Source organism: Gambusia affinis, linkage group LG06, assembly GCF_019740435.1.
Source record: "Gambusia affinis linkage group LG06, SWU_Gaff_1.0, whole genome shotgun sequence".
NCBI lineage: Eukaryota > Metazoa > Chordata > Actinopteri > Cyprinodontiformes > Poeciliidae > Gambusia > Gambusia affinis.
The window spans coordinates 28,537,718-28,555,013 of NC_057873.1; the positions used below are offsets into that span (position 1 = coordinate 28,537,718).

The following is a 17,296-nucleotide window of genomic DNA, read 5'->3' on the forward strand; positions in this document are numbered from 1 at the left end:
TCTGCTAAACATTTCACACTTTCTAACAGAATGTTGCTTTCACGACTCTGTTGTGAGTGTAAAATGAGCGAAGATGGTAAAAGAGTTAAATCGTTTGAACAGAAGCATCTCAGAAAACAGACAACCAAGCTCTGTCATGAAATGTGATCCCTCAGACTGCGGTGCTGATGGCATGTAGGGGTGACAAAAGGAGGAGGCAAAGCTCAACTTGGCCTTGGGTCTCTGGATCAGGAATTTCTCATTACAGATATCCTTGAACTCCACAGACTGCTGGCGGGACTCAGGGCAGTAAATCACACAAAGAGTGCGGCAGGTGTGGCCGTGACCTCAGCCTGGCCCTTCTCGACTCCGTCCTCCTTTCTCTCGTCTTATCTCAGACCTGCATCGCCATCATTTCATATTCCCCAATATGTGTCGGAAGAAAAAAAAAGTTTTTTTTTTTTAAAGAAAAGAAAATGATAAATTAAATAAAAACAAATATTTCCCCACCATGTTTTGGGAGAAGAGAAAAAAAAAAAAAGAACAGCAAAATATAAACAAATATTTAACTCCAGTAGTATAATTTTAGTAATATTTGCAACAAATAAACAAACGCCCCACCCCTCCTGACAAAACAAAAACAAATCAAGTGTTTAATTTCAAAAGCAAATTAATAAAAAATGTTCTACCTAGCAAAATGATTCAAAATCCAAAAATATTTCATTGATCCCAAAAGGGAATTAAATGTAACTCAAATTAATTCAATTTCTTCATATAGTTATTGTAGATGAATAAATAGTTTCTAAATACTTTTTACTCAATGTAATTTATAAAATACCTTATAATTAAAAGTAAAGCTTGCTGGAAATCGTAACTCAAAAACATTTAATAGAAAATTTCATTAAGCAAACAGGATATTTATATTCAATCATAACTTTTACGGCAATGATAAAATAATGATCAAACAAAATAACACTCTCTACCATTATTAAAAACAAGCAAGGTTTTTAAGCGAAATAAAAATATCAATCTTCAATAGGATGAAACCAACAAGCACTTTTACGGGTACCAAAATTTTTTTGCTGAACTTTATCTTAGATACTCTTGGAAAAGTGATCCTAAATACACGATTTCACAATTAGAAATATTTCAAACCTACAACCTGTAACACCAAAAAATGCTTAAAAGGGAGCCATCGCTCCGCATTTAATCTTTCTGCAAGCAGGTACTTCAGCAGGCAAGCGGATACTCGTCTGTCTTGCCATCACAGCAGCTGAGCAGCTTAGAGGCTCCCACGCTAAGCAAGGCCCACATGATTCATTCCAAGGAAAGCTATTGTCATTCACTCACTTAATCTCTCTGTCTGCCTGTCCTTCGCTAACTCCCACATACACATATTTCTGCCTCGCACAAATGCTGAACAGGGAGCTCAAAGGAACTCAAGGGCAATGCTTTATTTCTAAAGAAAAAAAGAAAAAAAAAAGAGAGAATTTTAATTAAATTTCGTGGTTTTTCTCACTTATTTCTGCGCCAGCGACAATGATAACTGTTTGTGTTTGTGCTGCATACTTTCAAAGTTGTTTGAGGTCAAATTCTCTAGGAAACCAAAGAAAACAGCTGATTTTTTTTCCCCTCCTTCCTTAGAATCAAGCAAACATCTGGTTTAATTGATCGACACATTTTCAGCGTTTCTACGGTGTGTGTCGGTGCTGGAGTGCAGGATGGGGGGAAGTCAACCGTCAGTCTTTCTCTCCCCTCCCCTTCCACCTCTCACCATCTGTGACCTCCAGTTGAGCCTTAGCGAGGATGCTGCCCGCAACGGTCAGAGCCTGGCAAATGTAGTAGCCGGCATCTGCTCGCTGCACAGATGAGATGGTGAGCTCTCCGCCGGGCGACACGGAAAAGCGACTGTTGGGCTGCTGGGGCTGGTTGGGGAACAGCAGAATCTGGAGGAAAGAGGGGAAACAAACAGCCAATTAGAGAGAACACAAACGCGGTGCGCCTCGGACAAATTGCAAAAATCAGCCATCCACGAGGCACGAACAAACACAGAGGAGACCGTGCCCACTTCCAAACAAAGAGATTAAAGTGTTACAGCGAGGGTATGAGCAATTTCATCTCCCAGTTGGCTAACCAACCTCAAACCGCAAAACGTGTCGACACTTTGCAATGTGTTTTCCTGAGGTATGCTAGTAAAAGATTTTTGTGCTTGATGGCTTTATGACTTCTCTTCTCTCTGCTTTAACTAGATTGTAGAATAGTTCCCACCCCACATCCCACAAAGGTAAAGGAAAATCAATTCATTTTATAACACCTGGCAAAGGAAACAAGAATTGCTGCTATTACTGTGCTGTGTTGCACACACACCCAAAAAAAGAAACACGTTTCTGAACCTCCTTTCAGCTTTACAAGAGTTTGAATTCTCTGAAGCATGCACTTCTCTGAGAAAAACAATATTGTTCACCAGTCAGGTTGTAGTTTCCTCAGGCCTTATGCAAATGAATATCTACAACCTACTGTCTCAAAAATATTGCTGCACATTTTTGGTTTCGGAAACATTTTAGTCCATATAAGCCCACACAAATTCACCCCTCAGCATTGCTTTATACATGCCAAACCCGTAGGTGGCAGTGCAGCGCAAAGCCAAAACACTTTTATATATATATAACTACGTGTGAACTAAGTAAAGTGCTTTCCCAGTAAAGTCAAGTTGACTTTATTGGAAAAAAAAAGTTTTAAAAAAATCTGGGAAGTTGAATCATATCCACCACCACCATAATGAGCATTATTATCACTTTTGCTCAGTCAGCATTGAAATATGACTATAATTTCATTCTCCAAATGTTAAGCAGGAAGATAATAAAAATTAAGCCGTATTTGTGCCTGTTTAAACTAGATTTAATTATACCTAATCACATCATTGTAACAAACGATGTTTGTTTAACTTAGCCGTCTCCACCTTAAGCGCTCGTGAACTCCATTATCCTGGAGTGTGTAGAAAACGCTGCGTTTTAATTATCCTTAATTTGCTCTCTGAGCAGATACCTTTGTATCTCGGCGGTGAGTTAGCGGACGTGTTGACAAACAGATGGGGAAGACGTGCATCAGCGTGTCTAAGAAGGCTGCTTGCGGTGCGTTCGGTTTGATCTCAGAGTGACGTATCAGCAATCTTAAGTTCCCGGTTCCGGTGACGTGTGACGCCGACTTAGGTCGCCCACAGGTGCGCGAGTGTCACTCCAGATCTCTGTGCGAACTTGCAACTTGATTCAGCCTCTAAGATAACAGTTTTGTAATTGTCGGCGTTGACTGACTGCATGGCGCGAGCCGAGTCGCATCTGCGGCTCATCGACAAGTCCCGACGCGCTCCTAATTGGCGCCGTTGTTGACCGTCGAGAGGACACCCAGGTATTTGAATCAGCTTATCTGCTGGAGAGAGGGATCGGATCGCTCTTATCAGTTCAGGTTCACGGAAAAGCGATTACAGCTCCGCCGGGTTTGCTGTCGTTTGGCTGCTCCGTGGAACAAAGGCGCGACTTTGTGTCTTTAGTGGAGATGCTGATGAGAGATGGAGCACTTTGAGCCACGGCGTGATGAACAGAGGGAGCACTTGTACAAACAGTGGAGGGAATCCAAACAAATCAGTGTTAATGACACGGCGCTTTACAGGATACAGACACCGCTTGGACATTCCCCCCATTTTTTCACAGTGCAACAGCAAACTTCAGTGCATTGGGTCCAATCAAAGGTAGAGCGTGATGGTAGAGGGCAAGGAGAGGAATCCATGGTTTTGAAATTTCTCTCTAAATAAAACTAAGAAGTGTGGTGTCTAATTCTAATCCAGTCGACTTTTGACTGACTTTAGACAACTGGCTGTCCTGCTTTCAAATTAGGAGCAACAGAGTAAAAGAGGTCGAATGTACCTTTTAGGATTTTTATTTATAAAAAAATAAATAAAACTATGGTTGTTTTTCCTTCCATTTCATAGTGTACTTTAATTTCAAAGCTGTGCCCCTTAATTTGAATTAGGTTCAAATTCGTAAAAAGAAAATTGAAAAATAATAATTGCCCACTAAGCCACTTTTGCTATCCAATTATTATTTGATTAGTTGAAAAAAATCAAACAAACAAAAAAAAACAACAACTCATTTCAAAAAGGGTGGAGTTTTTCCACATTTTTAGCTGCAGATGCCTCCTTTGCTACAAACAATCCAACTTTCACTAATGCTGTTACTGCAATTAAGGCAATGAAATATGTATTTTTTATTTGAAAATGAATTGAATTATTTGCCTATTTGCATCTTTTAATGTACTTCTAATATTGTAGGATAAAAGAGGTTCAAATCTGCAAAATGTGCCATTTTTTTAGGATTAATTGTCACAATAATCAATCAAATAATCGATTGCATAATCAACCGAATAATTGATTATATAAGTGATTACTAAAATTATTGTCAGTTCCTGTTCTGGTGTATGTAGTGAACAGCACTTCAGTAATGTGGGTGGAATAAAATGATCACATGGTTTTCCTCACGGTGAGTTCAGGGTGAGTTGTGTTCTTACCTGACTCCCCTCCTTCTGCCAGAAAACTGCCGGCTGGGGATTTCCTTTGGCTTCACACGGGAAGGTGGCAGTGCGGCCTTGCGACACGATCTGATCCCGTGGGCGGATGACAAACTGGGGTGGAGCTGGAGTCAAAGCACCAAAGTAACAGCGTTAGAAGGTGACTGGGTGGACTGGGAGCTACAAAGCTATCAGAGCTGGAGAAGTTCAAGCAGAAACGAGCAGCAGTGCAGAAAGGAAAAAGACGCTGCCGTCCACAGCTTCCATGTAACTTCAACTTTGTTTTTACTCTGAACAGAGAAGAACACCAGGGAGTAACACTGCCATGGTAACCAGATTGGCCATTCATTCAGGTAAAGGCTGAATCTGAATGAATGACAGTCACAGTGGCATTCACACAACGAGGTGCCTCAGTCACAATGGCATTGAAATCTGGGACAACACAAAGGCACAGCCATGGCTTCAGAACATATACGCCTCAGATTTATATGGAGGAAGGATTCAGAAATACAGCCGGATCAGACTGTACGACTGTAAGAACACGACTGTTTGTGTGTTCAAAGCCCTGTTCTTAAAGAAAAAAAGGACATGAGCGAAACCGGCTAAGATTTGCCCAAAAACATATGGACAGGCCTAGAGAGCAACGGCAAAACATTTTATAGACTAACAGAAGACAGACTGTTCTTTTAAGCATCTTACAGCTTATTGGACGACGTGCCAAACACTGAATATGAGTCATGATGTTCAATGAGGACCATGGAGTGGTCAGCTCAGTCTCCAATACAACAGGGGTGAAATCAAACATGTCGTTTCTGAGGCAAAGTGGAGAACTGCAGAGGAATGTTGGAATATAGTTCAGTTGTGGTCAATTATTTGAAACACAGATGTGGAAAAGATTCCAGAAGCATTGCTTAATCTCAATATTAGTTTAGTTATCCCCAGGAATACAGAGGAGGATTAAACATGAAACAAAACAAAAAACAAGGAATCTGACTCTAAGACTTCTGACGTTTTTTTTTTTGTTTTTTCAGAATTCTGGGCACAATGACAAAGATGAGTTTGTGCCATGTGGAAAAATGTCAGATTTGAATGTTTTGGGGTTTTTTACATGACAGATTAAAGTCTGAATTCTATTTTTTTTCTCCAATGGCCCTTATTGTCTTCCATATGAAATCTGCTAAATCTTCAAGTATTTTTCTGTTTTTGCTGTAAATATTAGGCTTTTTAAAGAAAGAAAAAATGCTAATCGTGTTGTTTTTACCACCCTTATGTTTCTTTTTGCATCATTTCTGCAAAGAATACTATAAATTTGACTCACTTACTACGTCTTTCCGTTTTGAATGGACTCTGTTGTGCATATGACAAAAGCCGTTGCCATTTTTTATGTATTTGCACCTTCTTTCTCTGAACAATAGACTGTACATAAAGCGGATTGTTGCATTTGATTCTGCAAAGTGAACTTGTTTTCCTTTTGACAGCCGCCAGAAAAAAAAACTCCTTTCCTTGCAAAAAAAAAAAACAAAGCTGCTTGTATTGAAGTCAGTAGGACAATAAGCCCAGCTCTCCTTTGATTTATTACCTCAGAGAACAATTGCACTAAAGCTTTACAATGTAAATTGCTTCTTTCAAATCTTCTCACAGGCACATAATGTTCAGATGTTGGTGCTTAATTCACTTACTCCAAAATAAATTTCTGTCGGGACAGTAATTGATAGCATTTACTCTGACAAAGTATCAGGGCTATTGGAGTTAGAAAAAAAAGGGGAGGAATACTCTGAAGTGTTCTGGAAAAAAAGAGGGATATTTGTGAGTTTGAAATTTCTAACATGTTTGACTTTTGAAATGGTGTCAAATGTTTGTTCAAAAAGATTTAGGAAATCTAAAAAAAAAATTCCAATTGTTTTCTGTCAATATTTCTCCTTTTTCAAACTCAGAAATTTCCATGTTTTTCAAGCTATTTTCTGAGAATAAGCTTGACATTTTTGAGTTTTTTCTAACCATTTTTTAAGCATTTCAAACTCAGAAATTTCTTTGTTTTTTTTTTCTAGAAATTTCTAGCTAGTTTTCCACTTTTTCAAACTCATGAACGTCCGTGTTTCTCCCTGAGTTTTTTTTGTTTGTTTGTTTTAAATCTACAGTCGCCCTAATACACCGTCGTAATTCACAGACCGATTCGAACTGAGATAGTTGCACTGATATTATATAAAAACTGTTTCCATGGTAATACACATCCTGGGACTGAAGATTTGGCTCCACAAATAAAAAGTAATTAACAGACATTTATCATATTATCAGAGCTGCGGACTCCTCTGTTGAAAAGCACATTAATGACATAAGATACATCATAAACAACTCATCTCTCTCTGCGGGAAACGAAACTGGAGGAACATAATAAAGTCTGCAGAGACCAACTCCTCACAAGTGCAGACAGCAGATTAAAAAGGTTATGATTGGTACAGACAGCTAGAAATTCAATGACACAAAAACTGAATTGTTGCAGTGCAGCATCTTGCAGCCTCTCTGTTTCTTTTGCTTTCCATGTAAGTCTTTCTTCTAATAAGCCAGCTGGTTTCTGTAGGGCCAGTCTCTGCCCATTTGGCTGCTTTCTGCATGTAATCCCTTTCAGGGTGTGGGGGGTGGTGTGTATTTGTCAAAGATACACGCAGTTGGGAATAGTACAGATGGTAACAGATTTACTGCCTTCCCGTTTGGCCTTCTGGAGCTTGGATATCTCGTGGCTCTCATAATGCCGGGCCTGATACACAGATCCTAAATCATGCTCTGGCAAGGACATTGTTCCCTCCCTCTTCATCCTCTGCTCTGCTCCATCCTATAGCCTGCATTACTAAGTACTCACTAAAAATATGGTTTCAAACGTCATACAGCCTTCCTTTATACGGCGCTGTAAAGCTTTGCCCTTCCTTTTTTTAGCTTTGCCCTTTCGCTTTTAAACAAGGCCGATGGTGTGCACCAAATACAAAAATAGATAAATTAAAAAAAGATATTCTAATACCCTGTTGAACTTTTACATATTTTGGCAGAACTTTGTTTTGTTTTGTTTTATACTGTAAGAGCCCTCAAAAAAGATTCCATCAACTGTTTTGAAGCATTGATGGGAACGGGAAAATTCAGAATAATTTCCTCAGTTTTGCAAAAATAGTTTATAATCTTGTGGTGGTTTCTGGCTTATTACTTATTACTGCGTTAATGGAGAGACGGAAACAGATTTGTCAGAAAAGTTCCAACGTATCAAACCTTAGCAGAGGCACGAAACTAAAAACAACCTCCAGCTGGAAGGTGAGAACTCTCCATTTTTCTGAGATGTGTGCTCTATGCTAGTTTAGAACTAGCATGGTTCTCCATAGACGCCAAAAATGTTACATTTTTGACTCGGCTGTCCAAATCACCTTCTTCCACAATTATTGTGTCTCCTACATGGCTTCTGGGAAACTGTGATTTTGACTACTCTAATGTATGGATCCCATATTGAGATAAATTGGAGGTCAGAGGGTGATAGTTTTATACTCCTACTTTCTAAGTTTGGATTCAGAGACCCTTAATGACATATGAGAAGCCGTTTCCTGGTTTTGGGAGGGGGGCATATTTAATTCATGACCAGCCACGTCTGCCTGGTTTGGAGAGGGCGCTGCACGCAACAGCAGTCAGGGTGAAAAGAACAAATGGACAAAGAGACAGACATCCTTTTGGTGCTCACAGTCACAAACATTTCCTCCTCCTTTAAAATCCCGTGTTGAGTCATATTTTATTCAAACGTTGACAGCAATTACTGTCTCTTCCCACAGGCTGGTTGAATGTGTAATTTTCTCCATTTTCAAGGAAGCTGACAGTTTGACAATCACCGAGCAGCTACCGCTGTTTTGGCAACCCGAGTCCTGCCACTGAGGAAGCGTTTTATTCTTATTTTTCTTACACCAGCTTAGCCTGGTGTTCGAAACACACGTCTGCCGTTCCTTCCCTCCCGATGCCCCTTTATCGTTTGCTTCTGCTCCCGAGGGCGCACATCTCATCAACGTGCCAACTCTAGTCATCTGAAACTCCAAGTGCTGCAAATTTGCCATTTTCTTGATTGCTATCTGTGCAAAATAAAATAAGCTTCCTAACTGGGGGACGTGGGCACCAGTGAAAAAAAAAAAAAAAGTCTCGTCCAACACAAATGGATCGCAGTTCGGCGTTCCAGCAACCAACAGATGGCGTCAGGACTCGCAACTGAAACACGAACTGGAACATATGAGATGACAATGTCTGAGACGTTGATGCAGCCAGCCCACTCAGCCGTTGTCAAAGGACAGTCTACAATCTGAAGAACTACCAGAGTGGAGAAATATGGATGTCATTTGCCAAAGCTGAGCTGTTTCACATGAAACATTCCTGCTTAGAAATATACCCCCGCATAATACCCCTCAAGTTAATTTTTTTATTTTACTACTCACAGTCATTTATTAATAGCCGAGTGTTGAAAATAAAATTAAATGATATTATTAGTGTGGGTCTTCATTTAGTAAAAACTACAGTATTCAGGTGAATCAGGTTAATCGTGATAAATCGATTATTGAAATTATTGTCAATTTATTTGGCAACCAATTATTAATACACACACTGAAAAATATTAAGAAAATATCTTCTAAAATACAAGTCAAGAAAAAAAGTTGAGATTTTGACTTTGGGAGGATTTTATTTGAAACTGAACATTTTGCTACAAATGATCAATAATTTACCAAAGAAATGTTGTTGTTGCATTTTAGGCAATAGATTTATTTTGCTTTTTGAAATTAAAGGGATCGATCTTTTCAGCTAAATCTTTTAAAGTATTTCTGAAGTTGTATAAAAAATGGTTAAACAAAAAATCGAATGAATGTTGCAGCTCAGTTATCCGATTAATTGATTAATCATCAGAATAAGTAATCTATTGCTAAAGTAAGTGTTGCTTGCAGCCCTTTGCTCCAGGCATAAAATGGTTTAGTAACTGAAGTGAAACACACAGTTTAGGAAATAACTTCCCAATGAAACTAAAATTTAATACAGATCAACAATGTATCATTTTTTAAAATTTTTAAATTTTAATCATTTGGATTTTATCTGACTTGAACTTCCCAAAATAAGAAATAAAAAAAAACCCAATCAAATTTGGGATTTAAAAAAAAAACAACTTCTTGCTTGATTGTAAATTTGACTAAAACACTTTCTATTTTTTTTAAAACCTCATTAAGTATCCTTTGTTGTGTAAAAAGATCCACACCAAAGAATTGTTGTGCTAACAGTTAGCAGCTAGCTGTAATTACTAAGTCTGGTATTTTCTATGCATATTGAGAAGCTCTATTAAGTCAAGTGTTTCATATTCTGCAGAGTTGTAGAATCTCTAGATAACATGGTATAAAGTCATGGAGCCGGCGCTTTAAGGAAATGGTTGTGTTAGTCAAAGGCATCAGTCCAATGGTAATGATCTTAAAGCATTCAAAAGCTGCAATGGTTTAGTGAAAAAGCATGCAAGATGAGTACTTACCAACAGGGCGAGCTGGAGACACAACAAAGGTGGAGTGGATACACAAAAGAAACAAAGTAAGACACAGACACACAAACAGAAAAGGAACAAAGCAAACATGATAAAGTAAAATAAATCAGAATGAATGGCATGTTGAGCCAGAGACATGACAGAGAAGATCCAGTAGGGGGCTGTCCGCTGTTCACTGTGTTCAGGTAAAAACATGATTTTCTCGGATCTAGAAAACTGATGAAAACATCCAAGTGTGACGGTCCAGATTGTAATGTGGGTGTTTTTGCTCTTCAGGGACAGAACTGGACCTTCTCTGTCTTCACAAATAAAATCTACTTTTCCATAGGTGATGTCGGTCAGCGCAATGCAAACGTGTTTCACAGCTGCTGATGGATAAAGGAGAAAATGAAGCATAAACAGATGCAACAAACACCCAGAACTCAGTATGCTGCTAACATCTTTACACTGCATCATATCAAACCTCCATCTGCAGAAAGAAAACCCAGAAAAATCGATCTACACATGAAGCAGTGCCTGGTAGAGAATCTTGAAGAAAGTACTCTTATGTCTTAAACTTTTCTACCTGTTACAACTATACACTTATAAGTATAGAAAATATGGTATTCTCAGCCTAACTATAAGGAACCAACATGTTTTTAAATATAACATGTTTAAAAACATGTTATATGTTTTTAAACATGTTTAAAAACATATAACATGTTTTTAATGTTATATTAAAAGGTGGACAAGGTGGACACACCTTGTCCACCTTCTAATGGACAAGGTGTGTCCATTAGAAGTTTGGACACACCTTCTAATTGAATTCAATTAGAAGGTGTGTCCAAACTTTTGCTCTGTACTGTAGATATAACAATAAATGCATGTTTTACCAGTTTCTCAATTTTGTTGAGCTCAATTCTCACATCAAAATTATGCTAAAAATTGACAGCAGTGTTTTTTAGCTTTAGTTTTCTTGTCATTAGGTTGTAAAATTTGCTTTTTCAACACAATTTCTCAGGAATATCAACATCTTGTAGCTCTGCTAGTATATCATGATTCAACATCAAGTAACATGCAAACATTTCTCTCTCAAAGATCAGAACATTCAGTCCGTTACATTTTTATGCTTCCATGCTTAATGTTTATTTTATAATTATTAATAAGTCTGAACAATACCCTACTGATGATCTGTCAGAGCTTGTGTGTGGGTCATTTCTTTTTCTTTTTCTTATTGAACTGAAACACCGAATTCCACAGCACATCTACATGTTAAAGTTGTCAAAGTCAAGCTAGCATAACTGACCTACTTCCCACTCTCTCACTATTATTTTTAATTAAAACGTTTGACAGTGTTGACAGTAAAAATCAAAGCACTGCGTCTGGTTTTCTTTTATGTAACACATGTAAATCTAAGACTTAGCTTGCTGACAACTTGACAGCTAAAACAATCTCCAGTCATCGTCAGCGAGCAGCTTTAAGCGTGATCTTGTCCACGCCATCACGTTGTAACATGTCTACATGTGGCTTTATGCTACTGTCACCAACCTGTTCTCAGTCACCTCCTGCAGCTTTCTGAGACCCTAAACCGCTCCACAGAGTCTGTACAGACTGGGTGTAATGAAAAAAAAAAAAGACTGGTGCAAATAAGAAAAATTATACTCAGAACGTTTTTATTAACCTTGCAAACCCCAGGTGTGGTTAGAAACGGTGTGCACCAGTAATCTGTGCTGTCTGGGTGGTCGCAGCATGGGCGTTAGCAGTAGGGAGGAGATGGGGGGCAATAGTCCGCAAGAATAAGAAGAGGAAGTAGGCTGACAAAGTGTGTCGCTGATGCACTTGGAAATGTAAATAATTAAACAGATTCATAGACTGTAAACATCTCTGTTGGCTATGAAAGTCTGTGTGCTGCGTCTTCATTAGCATAAAGAAATCCCTGCAGAGAAAACTGCCAATTTAAACCTCATGCTGGCGTGAGAGCGAGGACCTCAGCGCTCCGTGGCATCTAGATGCGCTGCTGCTGTGTGCTCAGCTTGTAGGCAGGAAGACAGAGGAGAAGTGTTTTACCTCTGACTGTGAGAGTGGCCGAAGCCTCCAGCTTGCCCACGCGGTTTTCTGCCACACAGGTGAACGTGCCCTCGTCGCTAATGGAGGCTTTCTTCACTCTCAGCATATAGTCGTCCTTGTCGTAGCGGATGTCGTACCTGGAAGGCAACCGCACAAAACATGAAGTTCGGTTAGAGCCCAATACATATACACCTTCAGCTGAGGCGGAGTTTTACTAAAGATTGAAGGAAAAACTACTTTAAAAAGTAGTAGTAGTAGTATTAGTGCTTTTTAAAGCAGCACCACTCAGTCATCACAAGAAAATCCTCACTTGAGGTTTTTCTTTGTATGTTCACAAGTAATATGTTCTTCAGTGTATTACTGTTGCAGTGTGTGTGTCTACAACCAGATGTCTTACCCACATGTTGCTGTACACTGCTGGTCAGAAAAAAGAGGTGAAAACCAGAAGGAGTGAAGAGAGTCGTCCAGCTTTTTTTAAGATCATAGTTTTGGGAATCTTCAAGCATCAACGCTGAGGAGTTTTTATTTATTTATTTAGCAGTTATTTAGTCTATATTTTGCCAACCTACATCTGTCAAATTAAATAATAATAATAATAATAATAATAATAATAATAATAATAATAATAATAATAATAATAATAATAATAATAATAATAATAATAATAATCAATATCAACTGCACAAAATTAGTTTTATTTGTAGTTTTTCTGCTATGAATAAAAAAAATAAATCATTTCATCCATTTTAGTTTAAATGTTTGTTGTTATTTTAGTTAATCTTATCATAACATATTAATCTCATACTGGTCCATTTGAAGAGGTTGATGGCTCCCTGGAAGCAGTGCAGATGTTTTAAGCTAACAGACGTTTGGCAGGTTGTACTAATGACATCATCGCATAATTGGTCTACAATTAAAAATAAACACTAATCTTAGAAGAAATATCACTCTCTCTTAGGATCTTCATTGTGTTGAATGTACTATAGTTCACTGCTGTCTAGAGACCATTATGTGGACTTTAACAAAACAAAACAAAAAAAAGCAGCAGCACGGAAATTATACAGCAGCTTTTAACTCAGAGTATTTCTATGTGCCAGAAAACGCTTAATCTGCAGTCCAAAGACCAATAAAAACACAGCCGAGCCCAGTGCTCTGAGGTCTGCTCCTGTTAACCCTTGAGAGACAGAAAAAGATCTCTGGAAATTGACATTTTTTTACAAACTACACCTGAGCAGAGAGATGTATCTGAACTATAACTATGGTACAACAAAACCATACTGCTACAATTTTACTACTATAAAATTCAAGTCATAGTAGTATGACTTGAATTTTTGTAAATTTGTCATTTTTAAACAGGTGTTTTATTCAAACTGACATTTTATATTAACTTGATGGTTTATAGACACAGTGAAGTGAACAAAAGGCTTTATTCTACGTTATACAACATAATAGATGACAGTTTACAGCAATACTTCTTGATGTGACTGTAGGGGAACAGTTTTCCACGGTCCATTTCCTTCAGAGGGAGAAAGACCCCTCTGCTCCAACTATCAGGTGTACTGATGGCAGCTTGCCACTGGCAGCTGAGGAACTAATTTACCCCGTCTATCCACGTCTTGTTTTTTTTTTTTTTTTTTTTTTTTTTTTAACCCACTGTTATGACATTTCCTGAGAAAGCATTCAAAGGCAGTTTTATTGAAGCACATTCCTCAGCTATGACTGCTGGGTTCCACCTTTCCACACTGGCACTTAAAGAACCATAATGATTATTTGACTGAGTCATGACTGAATGCTTTGTTCTGCAGGGAGAGAGGGGATGTACAGTTCCATGTACCGGTGGTTGGTGTAGATAAAGGATTTATTACTACAAAAACAAACAAACAGAAACAAAAGATGAGTGGGATGGTAAGGAATAAGATGGCACATTTTCAGACAAGCCTGCTGTCAAAGGAAACACAAACAGCTCCAACAGGCAGAGTATCATTTCATATCCTGCCTTCCGGATACACTGGATAGAGCAACATGAACTCTTTAGTTACCGGGGGAAGAGGGGGAGATGACGAAGGGCAACAGAGTAACAAGAACAAGTTAGGGTAATATAGTGGATCTCTAGAAGTGCTAATAAGCAATATGCTACTAAAAAATTTTAAGGCAGAGTTACAGAGTCATAAATACCTGTCACACTGTTCCTGTGGTGCAAAGACCTTTTAATGACATAGCAGAGAAAGTGCTGAAATGGGTAAGTCAGAATAATGCAGAATAAGCTCCTACCACCGGCTGTAGGAAACGACTCAAAAACCTCTGAAGATGATGTGAGCGCAACTTCCATTTTCACAAAATGTAAACATTCATTGGAGAGGCGTCAGATTTTAGTGGATTTAGGATTTCGATTCAAGTTTATTTAATTAAGGACATCACAGTAAACAATAAAAACTGGAAACCATAGTTTTGTACGCAGGTTTTCTATCCCCAGGGCTAACTTGCAAACCCAATCAGTCATTGGTCTTTGACTTCTCATTTATCTTTGGCAAAAAGACCACAAGCTATGTCTGCTGCTAGCATAGACATGTTGATTTGTTTTGGTTGTGCTTACCCAGAATGCCCTGCTATGCAGCTGCCTTCCTGCTTTTGGAGCAGTACCAAATGCAATCACATATGCATTAGAAATGAACCAGAGTTCATTTCAACCAAACCGACCTAGGTTTTTAGGTGGACCAGAGTTTTGGTCCGCATCAGATTTCGATTGTGTATTGACACCTTCCCAAACAAACCAAACGTTTTAGGCAAACAAACTAGAGTTTGATTAAAGCGGTCTAAACAGGGCAGGTATGAACATAACCTTAAATGAAATAGGATGTTAATGCATAGCCTTTTTGTGCATAGCTCTACTATTTCACATTGCAGGTAGACTCCAGTATGTTTACAGTGATTCTGTTTCTATTCTTACCTGTTGATGTTAGTTAAAACTGAATAGTTTACAAAAACTGCATTTGAGTCTATAACCAAAGATAGTATGTGCTGAAGTGGGAGGAGTTTGTCATTTTCTTCACCGTACAGTGAAGAAAATATTGTTAAAAAAGACTTTTTACCTTTACAGTAACTTTCATTATAGTTACATAACCCATCGTCACTCAAAAAAAAAAGAAAAGAAAAGAGAAAACAATCAGCAGTTGAGGTGTTCATTGAGGTTCCCACAGCCCTTGTTGTTTTGTAGAGGGCAGGTATGCACATATTAGACAAGAATCTCATTGTTATTGGTCCAGCCTCAAGCAACCTCTCAAAACACAACCTCGGGCTGATTCATGACTTATTAAAGGGACATGAGCTCAATCAATCTGTAATCAACTTCCCATTTGGAATCAGCTTAGATGACAAGATGAGTGGAAATACTCTCAGGGATAAGAGGCGGTTGCGGCCACACAAGTAAGTGCACACAGCGGAGGGGAACAGTAGCTCTTTATTGCGAGAGCTCTGTTCTCCATTAGAAGAGGAATGTAATTGCACATGTATGAGGGCTGTGGAAAAGACTGGAGCGCCAAGATTGTTCCACTGGACTCTGCCTGCATCTCAACCAGGGGAAGACATACTGTACACAAACGGCACAAAGAAGACCATCATTCACGTACACACACTCACACACAAACGTTCTGAATCCAGAGTCTTTAGCTCTTGCAGGCTGATGGGGAGTGATGGGAATGTAAGCAAATGCCAAAACAAAGCAGCACTTTCTTTTTTTCCCCCTTGCTTGTCAGCTTGATGTGTTTTCAGCATGAGAAGGCTGTGCTGAGATGAACATTTAATGGGCATGCTTTAAAAGCAATCCATCTCAAAGATCCTCCAGATCATTTTTAAGGATTTGACTTTAAAGTGTCTGTCAGGAACACAGCCACCCTTGTTCGACCTTCTCTCTTGTGCCAATTCACCCACATTAAGAGATTTTCATCTTTCACTGTACAAACACCTGAATAATCGTGTCTACAAAGTGATTTTATGGTAGAATCTTATCTGCAGTACCTCTTTAAGTTTGGATTGATAGATCCGATAGCAGGGGGGAGGAGAGAAGGCTTTGTGCCTACTCTCAGCATGAGTCAGAATCAAGATAGAGTTGGAGTTTAATTCCAGCAAAGAACCTTAGTCTGGCTGCTCTGCCAAAGACCCTTTCCTGCTTCATTTCATTCTGCCAGCTTGATCTAGTTTCACACCATCGGACCACTGATTTCCCTCAAGCTGATCAAAGGAGCAGAAGTCTACCTGTCCAGAACTTGTTGCCTGTAAGAGAGAATCAATTACCCGCTATCAGTTCTCATCTGGCTTCAATGCAGCCTTTGGCCAGAGCTGCCCTACCTCTGGTCCCTGGCAACGTCTCAGGGCCAAAACCCCCCACTGGGATTCATCAGCAGTCGGGCATTAATCGCAGAATAGTTTGTGAAAATTTCCACCTTGAAGCCTGGCTGTTTTGTGGGAGCTATTTCTTTTATTTCCAAATTAGTTATTTGTTCCAAGGCAATACAAAATTAAAATGTTTTTTTGTTTTTTTTAAAGTGAATTGAAATTGGTTTTCGGGGGATATTATGGCGCGGCTGGAAAAAAATAAAAAAGTGACAAAAATAAAAAATGTGGAGCCACAGAACAGAGATCACTGATCTTTTATTTTTTATTTAAGGAGAATTTGCCTTTGAGTGGAGCAGAAATTAAAGAACAGAAACATCAAAGGAATCAATATTACACTGAGGAATTGGTGCTTTCTTAGTAAAGTGTGTGTGAGAAGGTTTTCAGAGCACTGCAAGTAATGATTAGGTGCATATTCCTGGTATTTAAAAATGCATTACCTAAATCATTACTTGGTATTTTTAAAAATTCACTGAGAAATTGTCTGGTGACTGGTATTGACCAGTTCTCAGCCAATTGAAACCTTTTACAGTCAGATAATACACCGAATGGAGTTCTAGTTGAATGCTACTACAGAGTGAAGACAACTTAAATTTAGCTATTTTAATGGCAGAGGAAGTACAGAGACATAAGAAGCATTTTAAAAGCTCTGTTCTTCGACATGTCTGAGGGTCTTTAAAGCTGCAAAAGAGTGAGAAAGAGCAAGACTTTGAGGATTCCTTGATAGAGTACGGCAAAGTTGTCGTGTTTCATCCTGTTCAACTATCAATCTTGATCTGTCATAGAACATAT

At 38.7% G+C, this 17,296-nt stretch overlaps 1 protein-coding gene across 8 annotated transcripts in view; it reads right to left on the reverse strand.

Annotated features, from left to right (window-relative positions):
- robo2 (roundabout, axon guidance receptor, homolog 2 (Drosophila)) overlaps nt 1–17,296 on the reverse strand; it is a 395,718-nt gene that overhangs the window by 65,490 nt on the left and 312,932 nt on the right. For 5 of the 8 annotated variants that reach the window (XM_044118464.1, XM_044118461.1, XM_044118465.1 and 2 more), the window contains 4 exons: nt 12,116–12,252; nt 10,061–10,072; nt 4,540–4,664; nt 1,754–1,925 (listed from right to left, as the gene is read on the reverse strand). In XM_044118464.1, coding sequence (XP_043974399.1) covers nt 1,754–1,925; nt 4,540–4,664; nt 10,061–10,072; nt 12,116–12,252 — 446 coding nt within the window. Of the gene's footprint in view, nt 1–1,753; nt 1,926–3,024; nt 3,520–4,539; nt 4,665–10,060; nt 10,073–12,115; nt 12,253–17,296 lie in introns of those variants that run through there. The other 3 variants (XM_044118466.1, XM_044118463.1, XM_044118467.1) reach the window with 2 other exon arrangements.